Source organism: Haliotis asinina, chromosome 1 (assembly GCF_037392515.1).
Source record: "Haliotis asinina isolate JCU_RB_2024 chromosome 1, JCU_Hal_asi_v2, whole genome shotgun sequence".
NCBI classification, from domain to species: domain Eukaryota; kingdom Metazoa; phylum Mollusca; class Gastropoda; order Lepetellida; family Haliotidae; genus Haliotis; species Haliotis asinina.
In genome coordinates this window covers 95,285,403-95,301,997 of record NC_090280.1, presented here as the reverse complement: position 1 = coordinate 95,301,997, position 16,595 = coordinate 95,285,403, and the positions used below count along the sequence as shown (strand labels likewise).

Here is a 16,595-nt window from a genome sequence, read left to right as displayed (position 1 = left end):
CACCCATCTCTATAAACAGTTCCCAGACCTTGAGTCCTTACATTCATTGTCTCAGAGATCTTCTCGCTGGCTCGCATGCCCTCCACACCCATTGGTGTATAAACAGTACCCAGACCTTGACTCCATACCTTCAAAGTCTTGGAGATCTTGCTTGCCCTCCAGCCACACCTCAATCAACAGTTGACAGACCTAGAGTCCTTACCTTCATGGTCTCGGAGATCTTCTCGCTTGCTCGCTTGCCCTCCAGCCCCATCTGTACAAACAGCTCCAGCAGTCGGCCCAGCAAATCTAGCTGCTCACTCTCACCCTGGATGTTGGCTGCGATGTTGGCAAAGGCATTGATCACAGACTGAGACACCTGTCTGAAGTCACAGATGATATAACACTGATGATTAAATGATATCATGACTTGATGGGCATGTGGTATGTTTAACACTGACTGAATCATAACTCTATTGTCTTACAACACATAAACCTAAATATACATATAACGCAACGCTGCATCAAGTGGGTGAACCATATATCGCTTATCTTACAGCACATCCACTATATGTTGATATCCAAAAGAATTACTGGTGGAAACCATATTGCACTTGTCTCCAGAGTTTGTAGCTAGTCTTGTTTGAATGATGTAGAAATGCGTACTGTATTTACATTTTCTGTAACATTCTGTTCACGTACATGGAAGTACAGTAAAAAGGTTCAGGGTGTGTGAGCGAGTGAGTGAGTATGACTCTACGTCTCTTTTAGCAATAATCCAGCAATATCACGGCAGGAGACACCAGAATGTTCTTCACCCATGTGGGCAGTTGGACCAGGGTCTTTGGCATGACGAGACAAGGCTCTACCCACAAGGATACCCCACCACCAAAAAATGGTTCAGAATTTGAGATGTAAATGTTATTTGTCAGGAAAGTTTAAATAAGATAACATTTCCCCTTGAATGAAGTTGCCTCTCACCGGTAGCCCCTCAACTTCTCATCCTTGTCCCTGCTGTAGGGGGAGCTACTCTCCACGCTGATCTGGCTGAACAGACTCAGTACCTCCTGGTAAATCCCGGACTGAAACATTCATTGGAGGTAGATGTCACTCATCATTATGCTTTCTGAATTCATTCACAGCATCCACAGGAAACAAACAGTAACACAAAAAGTACTTCCCTCTTTTTGCTAAAGAAAGAGGTATGAAATTGTACAATGGCTAAATGAGACTATTAAAACTGAAAGCTCTGTTAGTGTTTGTTTTTAAATACTGTTACAATGCTTACATGTAGTATGTTACATGTCAAAAGCACTGACAGTTACATTTTTTCCTTCAAGTAGTTTCAACTTTTGAAGTAATATGAATAGACAAGGCAGAAGATCTGTTCATGATTTCAATGGAAATCTGAAATGGATGACAGTTGACAGATGACTTGGAAAGATGATAACTGCATGGTATTTCTTGTGTTATATGTTCATAGTAACCTCTTTATAGTTGGGAAAATAATCAAAACACATTGCTGTGTGTTATGCATAAACTCTCAACACAGCTGGTTTTTTGACATAATATGGTATTTAAGGTTTCAATTTGTTTGTTGTTAAATGCTGTTCTCTGCAATTTTCCAGCTATATGACTAGCCTGAAAAGAATATGTAGCAGTGAAAAGGAAAGAGTGACTTATATTGTAAAATAAGATCTATACTGACAGTGTATATAAAGACATGCCATCAACCAATTCAGTGAACCGGACCGATAATCAATTAAGCTGTCTCTTAAAACCAGTACAGATAGCTGAGGACTGCAAATCCCCATAGGATTACATGCATCACCCAATTAAGAGAGCCTTGCCACCTGGGCTACGTTTCACAGCTATCACTTAGATTGTCATAAGTCTGTGTTACAGTATATGGGATACAAATGCTATGAGAAAAGTTACAAGGCTTTAGGCTTACAAGAACTTTGTGAAACGAGGCCCAGATCCATTCTGACACTTCTCATGACCAGCATAGGCTGAGGTCCTAGATTTCCCAGAACATTATGTATCATCAAGCAAGTCTGACCACCACATCCATTAGGCTGCCTGTTATGGTAACCCATGCTGAGGACCTATTCTAACCCAGTATCCCACTAGCTGTGTGCCCTGTCTAGAAGCAGCATGAGGTACATACACATCCTGTCATGATCATACAGCCCAGCTGATCCACGATGAGCACATCCAATGGGGATGGAGGGGAACAGAAGCGCTGCAAGAAGATCTGGAGGATAGACTCCACAGTCTTGGGAATGTCCTTCAAGCCCACAGCCAGGTGGCCCAGTGTCAAAATGGTGTTGGTGGAGATCAGTGTTGATTCCCTATACCACACATGCAAACAGAATTCAAGTGTTCAAGTGATCAGTGTATGCAGGACTCTAATTTGTCAAGCACTGTATGATCAAACTTTCAGTATCTGTTATGGGAAAACCTGTTTTAATAAACCAAGCAGGAAAATAATTAAATTATATATCTCCAAATTGATTGAATTAATTCTAAAAAGTCTTAAAAGAAATTGAATCAAAATGCTTATTCTCAATAAAACTTTCAAAACCATGCGAACCTGTTCGTTATTTGTACACGCACATGCTAGAAACCAAAAAATCAAATCCCGTTATTTAATTTACCCTATTTGGTAAAATTGTGCATCTAAAATAAACTAGATAATTATTAAAAACATTAAAACAGATACTACATAGATCAGTTACACCATGTTAAAGACTATTTAACCACAATATGCATTACACTCTTAAATGTGGACACAATATTCTTTGCTGTTTAGAAAAAGTGTTTCTATGGTTACCAAGCCAATGAATGCAGTGAATTAGAAAGTTGATTTCTACTGAATCTAAAACTAGACAAAAGCATGAGAAGAGCATATAATTTGTTAACAAGAGGAAACCAAACTACAGACATTTTTTATTTGATGTGTGAGCCTTTGCTCAAAATATATCAACCACACTTTAAAGCACCACTCTCACACAGAGTGAGTTGGAGTAGTGAGGTTGAAAGCAACAGCCACAATGGCATTATGGGACATTTCATTGTCCAACCAAAAGCAAACTACTGCTGGCTTTTAAAAAAAGAAAAAAAAGAAGAAAAAACATGGGCTAATGTGGATTGTTTCTAAACTTGAATTATTGTTTAGTAATTGTGTATTGCTTATAGTCACATTCTGAAAATGTTTGATGACAACCATTAGATAATAGTCTGAACCGTACAAGTGACTGATAATACAGAGGAAGTTCTGGTTTAGAGGACAAATATCCAGCTAGCCTGGCCATCCAATCCACATTGATGCCTGTTACAACAGCCCATGTTACATTTGGGATTACACTTTCTGAGTAAAGTACAGATTATTGGATTTTTGGTTGTTGAATCCCATCCAGATTTGAACCCACACTCTGAGAGTGAGTAAGTATATTGTCAACACTAAAGTCAGCAATCTAACCTCCATAGCCACCATGGCTTCCAAGGAAATCGATGTAGTCTACAAAATGTACTTATTGTACCCCTTGAGAAGTGTGGTCACACTTTCTCAGTTGAGTCTTGTCTGGAATTCAAACCCATTCTATGAGAATGAGACCCTTATCACCAGAGTTTACACAGGATGTCATGGACTAATACAATCAGTAAGGGTACCTGGGGAACCCTATAATCTTGAATCCTTCATTAAGTAGTTATTGCATTGGTAAAAAATACAAAATATATACAGAAAATGTTATGATAATATGCCATCCCAACAGATTTCCCAAGACACCTAACACTCCAAACAAACTTACAAACATACATGTATTACAAAGAATATGTCATGAAACATGCAAAACAAACATGATATAAATAACAACATATAATTCATAAATTTTTTTTAAAAGAATCTAATTTCTATCAAATATGATTATGCCAGTTATAAACTTAGGCATGAGACTCAAACATCTATATACATATACCTTTAAATACATGTACTGTTAAGGACTAGGAATATTTTAGGGATAGTTTCATAAAAATTTGTGATCAGTTTTCACTAAGTAAATACATCTCCCCAAATAATCACGCTCCATAAGTGTCCTTGTTCGGTCTACATACAGAATCTGTGTGACTATAAAATATACAGACATAAGCACTTGCACAGGGTATTAGAATGTATCTACAGAAAGCATCTCCATGGAGCATTAGCACTGCGGACTCAATTGGGAGCAGAATTGACACTTAGTCTGACAATGTCAGTTAGTCTGCAGACAACCACACGACCAACACACAACAGACAAGCAGAACAAGATCTCATTGAAGTCAGACCTTAGAGCTTGATACCACTATGCCAAAGATATGAGGCCTCTGTTTAAGGGTAATTTCAGTCTAAGCTTCGAGTGACCAATGAAAAGATAAGTCATCATTTGCCAAAAAACCTCTTTCTATGACTTTCAAAATGTTCTTTAAAAATATTGATCCTTCATTTCAAAACAGAACAAAAGAAAATTTGTTAATAGTTGGCTGAGAAGGTATTAAATATCTCACTGAAGTGAGTGATAGACTATGAATTTGACAGAATCAGTTGAACAGTTGTTTGGAATACCTGGTATTTAAGTTTCATAGGTCCATTGTTAAAAAGCACATTACAAGTGTCACCTTCCATATCTTGTGAGCAACCTTCTGCTTGGTCAAAGTAAATGTCATTGTGACTAGCAGAGGGATGTCCTCATATTTTTAGCTGTAGCAAGTACTAAGATCAGATCTCATTGAGATTGGCAAACACACGAAAAGACAAGACAAGGTTATAGGTCAACACGTGCCAAGATGCTGCAATGTCACACAAAATGTTAATTGGAGTGTCAGAAAAATAAAGATCATGCCAAATTTGTACATGCTTCACATAAACATTTGAACTCTTCAACAACTTTGGTCTATATAGTTACATGCAAATGCGATCACTTCGCGACACTCTGTGGGACAAGATTAAACTAATATTATCATATTTATTACTAGAAATGTTGCCAGTTTATTCAGTAAGGAACCAACAGATGCTGCCATCAAGGCTCCAAAATAAAAAACAAATAGAACCCTGGCACTCTGTAGCCCTGTAGCTGTATAAATGAGTGAGCGAGTGAGTATTGTTTTACACTCCTTTTAGGGATACTCCTGCAATATCATGGTGGGAGACACCGGAAATGGGCTTCACAAATTGTACCCATATAAGGAGCTGAACCTGGTCTTTGGTGTCACGAGTGAATGTGGTAACTGCTGATTTACCCCAACCCCTCCAAACTTTTTGGGATAAGAGTAAATGAATATGAATGGAGCACTTGAACAAAGTGGCCTTGAACAAATAAGAATTTTGAAACTCTGATTTGGGGGTTTGAAGAAAGTTGGCTAGTCAGTATCTTTGATGGTTATGACATCAACATTATCATAATATGATCATTTTTTCCAAATTTTGCTGGGAAACCAGAATCTGGATTACTAAAATGAACGGGTAGTCTTAGAATGTTTTCTTCATTTATACAAGGGACAGTGCGGTAGCCATTCAATCTTTCTAATGTGAAAAACAACATTGTTGTTCTGGCACAACATGTGGAAATGAAAAAAACTTACTAAAATTTCAGGCAGACCATGGACGACATATACCATAGCATGAGCTCACATGAATACTGTTTTCAGGTGAGAAGTGCTGTTAGCAGATCAATCAGAAAATAATTTCGCAAAATCTTCAGTGTATTCTTATTCAATTTCTGTGTTTATCTATATATGAAACTTGAAAATGTATACACAAATCTTGATTCTTTGTCACATTTATGTATAATGAAGTAGCACTGAAATACATTATTATTTTCTTATCCAAAAGAAGTTTGAAGAACTAAAACAAATACTCAAATTTGAATAATTTCAGAAAAATGGACACAAAACTAAGAGTGAATGGTTCTAAATATATGCATCATAAAATCAAATTTTGTCATTGGACTTGTTCAAGTCGTATTTTGTGTAACTTGAAAAGGACACAATGTTTCTTGTCTGAAGCTTGAAAACATGATTATGCATTTTGCAGTTTGTAGGTCTATAAGACTGGAATAATTTTTAGTATAACAAAGTCTTGAAATGCAGTGTAAATGTGAATATGAAGACAAATTTGCCATGATCTCTGTAATAAGTAGGTCAGGTAACAGGAGATTGCCTGTCTACATCCTTGGGGCTGATTTCAGATGAACTGGGGCGCACAAATTTCAGCACCATTTTGAGTTGCTGCCAGCGGGCCTCTGCAGACTTGCTCACAGCTCTGATAGGGCACAAACATAGCAGTGAAGGATAAACAACAGAAACAGGCGGTCTACACCTCATGCCATGCATGCACCTCGAAACATAAAATAGTCAAGTTTTAGACAGAACAAAGTATGTAAGCATGGTTTGGGACATGTGACACTTGGATTTAATTGTCATGCGTCTAAATCTTGAGTAAATACGACACTTGCAAATGACAGTGATTGTCATTGTTTGTCCTAAATAAGTGAATTAATGATTCATAAACTGAGAGAATAAGAGCCTGGTATCAGATGAGCCTGGTATCAGAGGATCCTGTAGCAGCTAAGGTAGTGAGTAAGTATGTATGGTTTCACACTGCTTTTAGCAATATTCCAGCAATATCACTGCTGGGGGACACCAGAAATGGCCTTCACACATTGCATCCATGTTGGGGATCGAACCCAGGTCTTTGATGTGACCAGCCAATGCATTAACCACATGGCTACCCATGGCACCAGCATCAAAGGGAAGCAATTGGTCAAATTGCAGCAGCTTAAGGTAGAAAGAATGACTGTGTACAAGTCATGCTGTTTGTACAGTGTAAGCCCCTGAGATCATGTGGCAGTTACACATGGACATACCACGCAAAGGTTACTGACTCAAGGTGTTGTTCCACCCTCTTAATGCTAAGCACCAGGCAGGGTATCAACAAGTACCCTTTTTCAGCAAGTGGTTCAGTACTGAACTAATGACCTTTTGCTTCATCATGCATCATGCCATGCTTTGATACGTGGGGAACTGCAGCATTACAGTGGTGTTGCAAACACACTGTATCAGTATTTCTTATACCATTTGTGGTAACCATGTGTAGCCTCACATCACCAAAAGCTTATCCATGTAAGCAATATCCAAGCAACATCAGAAATATCCAAATCGTATCAGCAATATCTCAGCCACATGAGCAATATTTCAACAGTACCACAGCAATATCTCAGCCACATGGGCAATATTTCAACAGTACCACAGCAATATCTCCGTCTTTCAGCAATATTTCAACAGTACCACAGTAATATCTAAGCCACATGAGCAATAATTCAACAGTACCACAGTAATATCTCAGTCTTTCAGCAATATTTCATCTAAGCCACATGAGCAATATTTCAGGAATATCCACGCCATGTCAGCAATGTCAAATCAATTCTCATCTATATTAGCAATTCCTCAGGAATATCCAAGAGATAACAGAAATGTCCCAGTTATATCAGTGTTCACCAATAATGTCTGACTCTCCAACAAATTCAGCACGTTCACCGACAGTCCAGTGGAAGTCTTCAATCCACCAGACCCAGTGTCTGATTGTATATTTCACACTGACTTTGACTGAAGCTGACAAAGTTGTCAAATACCAACCATATCAGGAACATCCAAATTAAATCAGCAACATCCCAGCAATAACAGCAATACTGAGGCAATCTCAGCAACATCCCAGCTGTATGAGCAATCCTGGCATACATTTCAGAATCCCCAAAGAGGAATGAATGCAGACCCTGACGCTAACAGGATCCAATTCTGTCCAATCCCATTATTTCAGACAGAATTCTTTCCTATTCACGTGGCAATGTATTTCTAAAACCAACTGTGCCTCCTCTTCAGGATCATTTGAAAACTCAATTTTCAGTAAAATATGCTAAACATTAAATAAATGAGGTTGGGTCTAGCAGGACACACACAGAGATCTATCATATGGGATCTATGGTAGCAAGGAACACTATCCACACAATAGACACTCCATGCACTCATGATGCATACAATGCAACTAAGAAACTATCAACATCTTCATGCAAGACATACTCAGCAGCCTGGATGCCACTGTACAAGATGATCTTAGTGCCAAGGTCAACGTAACTCAAACAACAGTGGGAGTTACGGCAATCGTAACGCTAAGATTGTACATTGTCACTCTAGCGCTACTCAGGCCATAAGTGGATATAGCCAAACAGATGCATTACATTAATCAAATTACTGTATTTCTTTATCAAATCATTAATTCATCATACTTCTATCAACTTGTAAAAACAAGATCAAATGATTTATGCAAACACCTTTTTAATGACAAAATATACCTCTAGCAAATACCATTCTCAGGGATTTATCTAGCATTTGAACCTTTGTACCCTAGGCAAACAATATTATGAAAAACTTCATTCAAGAATGTAAAACGTAGCATAAAACCATTTTATTTTTACTGTTATCAAATTACAGAAAAAGCAAAAAACATTTGTTCTTGGTAAAATAAAAGGATTTTGAACAATTTCAACAACAAACTGGGAACAGTTAAGACATCTGCTACAAATACAGGGGTTAGATCTGAAAAAACCTTGATAAATCCCTGATTCCTTAAAGAGAATCTATGTGAAAATATCCAACTTTCAATAAATGATACTGACATCTAAAGAAGACCTACCTGTCACTCATCTCAGCACGGTATAGCCTGTTGGAAAGAGAGGCGAGAAAGGCCTGCACACAGTCAGGGTCCTCTTGAAGGCCGGCCTTGAGGGCCCTGTGGACAGAACATTGTAAGGAGGGGTTAGTGAGTTCTAATCAAAATAAAAAAAAGTTCCATAAGTAAGTGTCAGTTTAATGTTGGAGGAAATTGTCACAAGTCAGATGCAATAACAGACTTCAAAGTTGGGAAACATTAATATGATAAACTTATGGATAATAACCTCTTTTTATTCCGTTAGTGTGATGTTTTGGGACGGACCCTTCTATCATTGTTAAAAGAACTTGTTATCTATATTAGGCTAGGAAATTCGTTTTCATTTTCAAAAGTTCACTCTAATTACCTGCTACAGAGCTGAAAAGTGGTGGTCTACTAGGGAAATGTCACTAGTCCTTTCTCATTGTTATTTGTCCCAGAGAAGCAGGTCTGTCATGTTCTGGTTTACTTCAAACCATAATTAACACATTACATTGAGCATATTAACACAGCATAAATGCAAAGTGATGGGCCCATGAAGATGCGAGGTAGAATAGGTCATCAGCAACTGATGCTTGCCACAAAAGGCGACTCTGCTTGTTGGAATCGTCGACTAACGGGATCGAGTGGTCAGGCTCTCTTACTTGGTTGACATATGTCATCGGCAACCAATTATGCAGATCGTTGCTCATGCTGTTGATCACTGGACTGTCTGGTCCAGACTCAATTATTTACAGACCGCCATGTAACTTGAACATTGTTTAGTGTGGCGCAAAATTACACTCACTCACTCCAAAGAGATGCTTGTGTTACAGCTGTTGTAAGTCTATGTAAAAGTATGGGTGTGACATTTGTAAGCTTAAAATTGCTTTTGTTCAAGATGAAATATATGCAACTTATTTATCTTGAACCACAGTGGTACATATTAAATGATGCACTTCGAATAGACACCGCTACAAATCAGAATCTGTTGGCTGTTTGTTGTTGTAAGCCACACTCAGCAATATGCCAGCTACACGAAGGCAGTAAATAATTGATTCTGGACCAGACAATCCAGTGATTGACATTACGAGTAGCATTCAAATCTGCTGAGAACACTGTCATAAAATACCCAAACCTGTGACCATCAAATCCAGTAAGTTATCTGTTCCTCTAAGAGTTACACTTGAAGAATAATACATGTATGATCTACACATCTCACCTGCAGATGTTGTGAATAGCATTGTCACGCAGGTTCTCCAGCGTGGCTAGCAGTTTGTTTTTCTCAGGTTTCTTCTTAGGTGTGGTCAGAGAGGGCTTACTTTCATCTGTCACTGTGATCTTGATGCTGCCGGACCCACTCTCTGATGAGGCATACTTGTTCAGCTTACTGAGGATAGGCGAGGGACTGACGAGGAAGTCTCGCAAGGTGGAGACCATTGTGCTGGCAAGGTTGGGGAACTTCACCGCCAGTTTGCCTATAGCCTGCACAGTGAGAAAGTGTGTTTAGTTTTACACTGCTTTTTGTAATGTTCAAGCAATATCAGGGTGGGTGAAAACAGAAAGAGGCTTCACACACTGTACGCTCGTGAGGAATCAAGCTCAAGTACTCAGCATGACAAACGAATGCTTTAAACTATGCGTCCCAAGCACTCCACTGTCAGCACAGGATGAAGGAGAGCAAAACAGGGGCTTTACTTCTGCTGTGACAAAATTTTAGGCACACAAAGATATTATCATCCATCCATACTAATTAGAGAGTAGTGGTCAAAAACTTTTATAACACTGCTATTACATCTTGGTAATATGGAAATTCAAACTTCCTTGTATGATCAATGATAGATTAAGAACATTTTTTGTTTTACAAATTGAAACATAATCCTGTAGTGGTACAATAATGTTTAGCCAGTGGACACACTTTTTACATAAAAGCAAGAATAAAAAATTCAAATTTGTCAAAATATTGTAGAACTAGTAAGAAGAGAAAGAACATCATTCGAACATGTCAAATACATTACAATATATAATGTACATAAGTTCCTTGTGCAATGTGCTTGAGTAAGCACTCTACTCAAAAGACTATAAAGCCTTTGAATGACTTTTAGAAGTGATACACATTTTTAAAGGCCAGAATTTATCAATGTAAAAATTCTTCATTTTGAGGAACACAAGATTTATTAGGATATTCATACTCCTTGATCAGGGATGCCATCACCTTCAGCACAATTAACCAGTGCCTTCCTTTGTTAAGTGTTATCATCGTTACCTCATCATTTTGCCTTGCTTAATCCCTGGCAATTATTTTTTCATTGCCATTCATTGTGCCCTGCAAGAGGTGGCTAATGGGAATGGGTGGTCAGGCTCACTGACTTCGCTGACACATGTCTTTGGTTCCCAATTGTACAGATCGATGCTGCTGTTGATCACTGGATTATCTGGTCTAGATTCAATTATTTACACACCTCCACCATATAGCTTGAATACTGCCGAGTGACCAACTAGCAACAATTAATTACTGGTTTCCCTTGTTGATTTCCTTACACTGTTGCCATTTCACACATACTTATACATATGACTTTGTTTCCAATTTTTGATTTCACTTGATGAAGGAGAAAGTATATACTCTGAAACGTCATGTTCCTCAAAATAAAGAAGCTGACATCGATAATTTTTCGACAGTTACTGTGGTGTCACAATCTGGAACTAGGACTGACCTCGAGTGCTACCAGTATGAGGGGTGTGTGAGACAGTAACAGCTTCCTCTCTGTGTTCATACTGATCTTCTCGCTCAGCTTCATGCACAGGTTCTCTGCCTCTGCAAATATATTCACATCCTGTCATCTACCACCAAGTTGTAATGGTTGTCTAAGGTCTGTTTTCGGAGTGACAAGAAGAACTTGGGATAACAATAAGGACAAAGTCATGAATAACTTGTTATATTTTGCATTTTAGGCTGGGTATTGGGGTCAGGGCTCGATTTTAGAGATGTTAAGCTACTTGCACGAGTTGCACCCTAAGAAAAGAACTCAGCCGCACCAACCAAATTCCAGCTGCAACACGTGTGTCGAAACGTCAGGTTCTAGGGCTCATAAACATGTCTGTGATCCAGTACCCATGAAATCACAGCAACACAGAGACACAGCTGATCCTTGTTAAGATGAGCTGTCATTGCCAAGAAGTCTCTATAAATAGCAACATGCCTCAATGCCACAGCTATTCAAAGTTTAGAAAAAATAGATCTGACATATTTATGTTTATAAACATGCTAGATTTATTTCTCAAAAACTGACTTGCACCTTGTGTAAGTTACACTTATAACTAGGTCGCATTATTGCCAGTAACCAAGCCCTAAATGGCATCCTGGTGGTAAATACTGTACCTTGTTTTCTCAAGTTTTGAGTCTAAGATAAGTGATAGCTATGATGTAAGCAGACTGCCCAAGAGGCCAACCTTTCTGAAAAATGTGCTCCAGAAGCATAACCATGGTTACCTACTCACCTCTTCAGCGGCAGGATACACAGCTGTTTGGAAATTTCTTTTTTTGTTTGTTTTACTATTGATGTACCTGACTCCTATTAAATGATCCAGAAGGAACTCACACTGTTTGTTTTACTAGTGATGTACATGACTCCCATTAAATGGTCCAGAAGAAACTCACACTGTTTGTTTTACTATTGATGTACCTGACACCCACTAAATGGTCCAGGAGAAACTCACACTGTTTGTTCATTGCTCATGTGATTCCAACCACCCCTGCCCCTAAGGCCAGAAGAACCAAGCTCTCTCTGTTTATTACTTTACCTGACTCCCCTCTGATGGCCCAGAACAGCAGGTCAACGCAAGCAGCATTGCTGTAGACGGTCAGCTGGTAGGGGTTGAAATCCCACACCTTGTCCAGTTCCTTGTGAGCATGGACATGCTTTTTCTCCAGGTCGTGCTGACCCGACTGATACAACATCTTCACAAAGTCCTCGATCTCTTTCATGAAGGACAGCGGCAGATCTGCATGTACATTAACATCATGTTACAGCATCTTGGTTTTGTTTGTTTGTGGTTTAACTGTGCACTCAGCAATATCCCCGCTATATGGCAGTGGTCTGTATATGAGTCTGGACCATAAAATCCAGTGACCAGCATCAAGAGCAGCTACCCTATTGAGATATTATATTGTTGTGAACTAAGTTACCGAGCCTGACCACCTTATCCTGATAGTGGTCTTCTACAACAAGCACAATGAACAATGCTGAAGACCAATTCAAAAGTATCCTTGCCTCAGAATCAGTGTGAATGAGTGAATACTTACAACTATCAGTGTGTGTGTTACCACACAGAGATGTTAAGGATGTTGTTTCTAAATTCAAATTCCATAAATTGCAACATGTTCACACATGTGAAGTGTCATCATCACTGGTAACTAGCCATCAGTTCTACCCAAACCAAGCTCACAGTCCTGCAGGTCATTACTCATCATCATCATCATCATCATCATCATCATCATCATCTAACAATGATACTGCAAAATGAGCTGAGTCTTCAGAAAAACAACCTACCTTTTTCCTGTTCCAGCACATCTCGAAGCAGAGTGACGATGACAACAGTGATCGTCTCACTGTAAGACTTGTAGGGGAACCGAGACAAGTTGATACACTGAAATAATCCAGTATAATTTCTGGCATTGAGAATTTGTTAAAGCTCAGAACTAATGACTGGTTCATTGAAACCCTTCAATGACTGAAAATAATTGGTTAGCACCATTTAACAAATTTTCCTGCTATGGTTGTTAATGCACATAAAAATTAAGTAAAACATGTAGTTCTTACTTCCTATTTGTAACTTGCACAAAAAACAAAACCTAAAATGATGCAACTTGCATCTTTAAATGATGAGTAATGTGTTATGAACATAAACTTCCTGGAATCCTTGAAATAAATTATAGTTTGACATTGCTAATTTCATAAACCTCACGATAAAATACTTTCAGCTAAACTGCTGTACCACAAGGAAATGAATATCCTTAAACACACATGGATACATGACTATTATGATAAACCTGAGGACTCACATTTATTCGTTAGTATTTTGAATCTCAATCAAAATGAAGGTAAAACTTTCCAATTTAAAATGACAGTAATGAGAAATGAAATCTAATATTCATGATAGGCATTTAGAAGTTGGTGAACATATACAAGACATATCTATGAATTGCAACCTCATCTTTGTTAAACAATACAATCTTTCTGGGGTACATGTACACCACTGGCTTCTTATAAATCGGGGTATAATATGATGAAGGGGCAAGAAGTAGCCCAGAAACGGTGTGTTTAACAGTAAATAAGAAAATGCCATCCATATACTCGTCTTATAAAAATCAAATCTATTCAACAATGGCCAGAACTATACTTGTTATCATTGGGAACATTAAAAGTGCCTTTGTAAGCACAATTAAACAACACATATTTCAATGCCTGAACATTCTTAAAAACTGTCATGCAGGATGGTTTGGTTTTCTTTGGTTGTAGTTTAATGGCACACCCAGCCATGTTCCAGCTGTATAGTAGCTGTCTGTAAATAACCCTTTGAGCATGTTTTATGGTGTGTATTTGCTGTGTTATATACATTATTATCAAGAAACACACACCTTATGAGACGAATCTGTGAGCACATCATGCACCATCGTATCCAGGTTCTTCAACACATCCTTGCCTAGCAACCGTTTTGCCTGTCAACAAAATACCTTCATCTAAACATGCTTCCATCTATCTCCATTTGCAATTCATCGGTCTGTTTCTGACTCAAATGGACTGTAACTCCCACTCTTTAACATAGCACTTAGGTTATCTGAGTGACTTAGAAACACCTGAATGCTTTGAGAAAGGAGGCCCAGGTATCTAGAATTCCAACTAAGTGTCTTTCAGAAAAATGGCCATATACATACACTCTCCCTTGGATCCATACTTGGAGCTGTTTCAAACACAAATTGTCTGTCCTTGATTTTCATGAACATCAGTTCAATCATTGTCAACACAAGGGAAAGGGACATGGTAAGGGAAATCACTCATGTTACCTAGAAACCAAAACCACCATGAAATTTAAAGTAATTGGAGACATCTTTTACATGAAGGAGATTTTAGGACTTTCCACAACATGTCAGTCAATTTCCAGTTTTGAATTTATTGCAAAAAAAGTGATTGTGATCAAATTGGCAAATGGAAGTCAAGGGTAGGTAATTTGAGACTGCAAGAACCTGAAATGGATCCAAAGATAAGAGTAAACCTGGATATACACAAGATGTTGATACAAGACACTCACCACACTGACAAGAGTCTGGAGATGAGCACTGGAAAATGGTAAATGATCTTGTTCTGGAATAATTTCAAATCCCCATGGTTTCGTCCGAGTGAAACTTGAGCCAACTTTGTTGAAGTATGTTGAAGCAGGATCAACTCTGTCGTCTACATTCAAGTTATCCTTTATCGAGACTGACAAGGGTGATGGAGACCTCTCCCTGTGACTATCTACATAGTCCAAGTTTGTTGGGGAGGGACTTGTTGGGCTAGGGCTGGGGCTGTCGGAACTTATAACAAGTGACGAAAGTGTTCTGGGTAAGATCGGTCTAAATGTGCTGAAAGCTCGCTTGGCAGACTGATTGTTCTCCTCTTGTACTGGGTAGGGCTTGCCAGTGCTGATGGAAAGGACAAAGGAGATTAGAGGACGTTCTTCATCACTGGACCGTCCCACAGCTCGTGCCATACCGATAAGTATTGGAACAATTGATGAAGCCAGTGTTTCTGTGGAAGAAATGCCTGGGAATTATTTGACATTTATATTTACAATACCTAAAACATTAAATGTTGTGTTGAATGTATTTTCACTGTGCAATAAAATATTCCCTTTTTCTTTTGATCCTCATCCTTATTTCTTTAGTCCATAAATAATCCTGAAGATATGGGCAACAATTGGGATTGGGATTGGTCAGGGTCGCTGACCTGGTTGATACATGTCATCAGATCTCGATTGTGTAGATTGATGCTCATGCTGTTGGTGACAGGATTGTCTCCATCATTTGCAGACCACTGCTACATAGCTGGAAATACTGCTGACTGTCATGATAAACAACAAACAAATACACATGAATACTATAGAAATAAATGTCAATAACTTTCCTCAATATCACAGTAAAGGTTGAATTGCAGTCGTTTATTCAAACATGTTTCCAAGGATAATTTACAGTTTTACATGATATGCATGGTTTGCTGAAAATCTTCACGGGTTTAAAGCAGGAAGACAAGATGAGGCACCATGTTTGTTTGGGTCATGCCTTCAAAGCAGTTTACTGATCTATGCAGTTCCAATGTGATGATGTGGAAACAAAGTCAGCGAGCCTGACAACCCGATGATGTTGGGTATTTCTAACAGACATCCTGAAGACAAACAACCATGGCCGATTGACAACATCTTATCACCTTACCTTTAGGAATTTCATATGCTCCTTCACACAGTGTAGTGAGAACTTCCATCACGTCCAGCTGGGTTGAGATAATCTGATAGAAAGAAAAAATTTGCTTGACATTAGCAACAGTGCTTATCTGATAGATTGCAATAAAAATGGCAGCACTCTTCAACAGTAGCAAATTACTGTTCATAATAACATTGACAGTCTAGTGTAGCATATGTTGTATTTGGGATTACACATTCTTTTTTTTTTAATTGTTTTTACGCGTTCTTGGTAAAGTACAAATTCTAGTACCCTTTTTACAGTTGAGTCCCATCTGGAATGGAACCCTCACCCTTAGAGTCAGGCACCCTTAGAGTCAGGCTCCCTTACCCGCTCAGCCACCACGACTTCCACAAAAATAAAATATGAACAACTGGTAGTCTAGACTGCGGGCTTTGT

The 16,595-nt window shown here is 38.5% G+C and overlaps 1 protein-coding gene across 1 annotated transcript in view; it reads right to left on the bottom strand.

Annotated features, from left to right (window-relative positions):
* The window catches only part of LOC137255762 (phosphatidylinositol 4-kinase alpha-like), a 77,539-nt gene that overhangs the window by 49,393 nt on the left and 11,551 nt on the right, over positions 1-16,595 (bottom strand). Inside the window, exons 5-15 of the mRNA XM_067793285.1 lie at positions 16,170-16,242; positions 15,011-15,489; positions 14,340-14,420; positions 13,252-13,348; positions 12,503-12,703; positions 11,416-11,516; positions 9,924-10,186; positions 8,708-8,803; positions 2,150-2,333; positions 961-1,061; positions 203-362 (exon numbers count right to left, since the gene is read on the bottom strand). Coding sequence (XP_067649386.1) covers positions 203-362; positions 961-1,061; positions 2,150-2,333; positions 8,708-8,803; positions 9,924-10,186; positions 11,416-11,516; positions 12,503-12,703; positions 13,252-13,348; positions 14,340-14,420; positions 15,011-15,489; positions 16,170-16,242 — 1,836 coding nt within the window. The remainder of the gene's footprint in view (positions 1-202; positions 363-960; positions 1,062-2,149; positions 2,334-8,707; positions 8,804-9,923; positions 10,187-11,415; positions 11,517-12,502; positions 12,704-13,251; positions 13,349-14,339; positions 14,421-15,010; positions 15,490-16,169; positions 16,243-16,595) is intronic.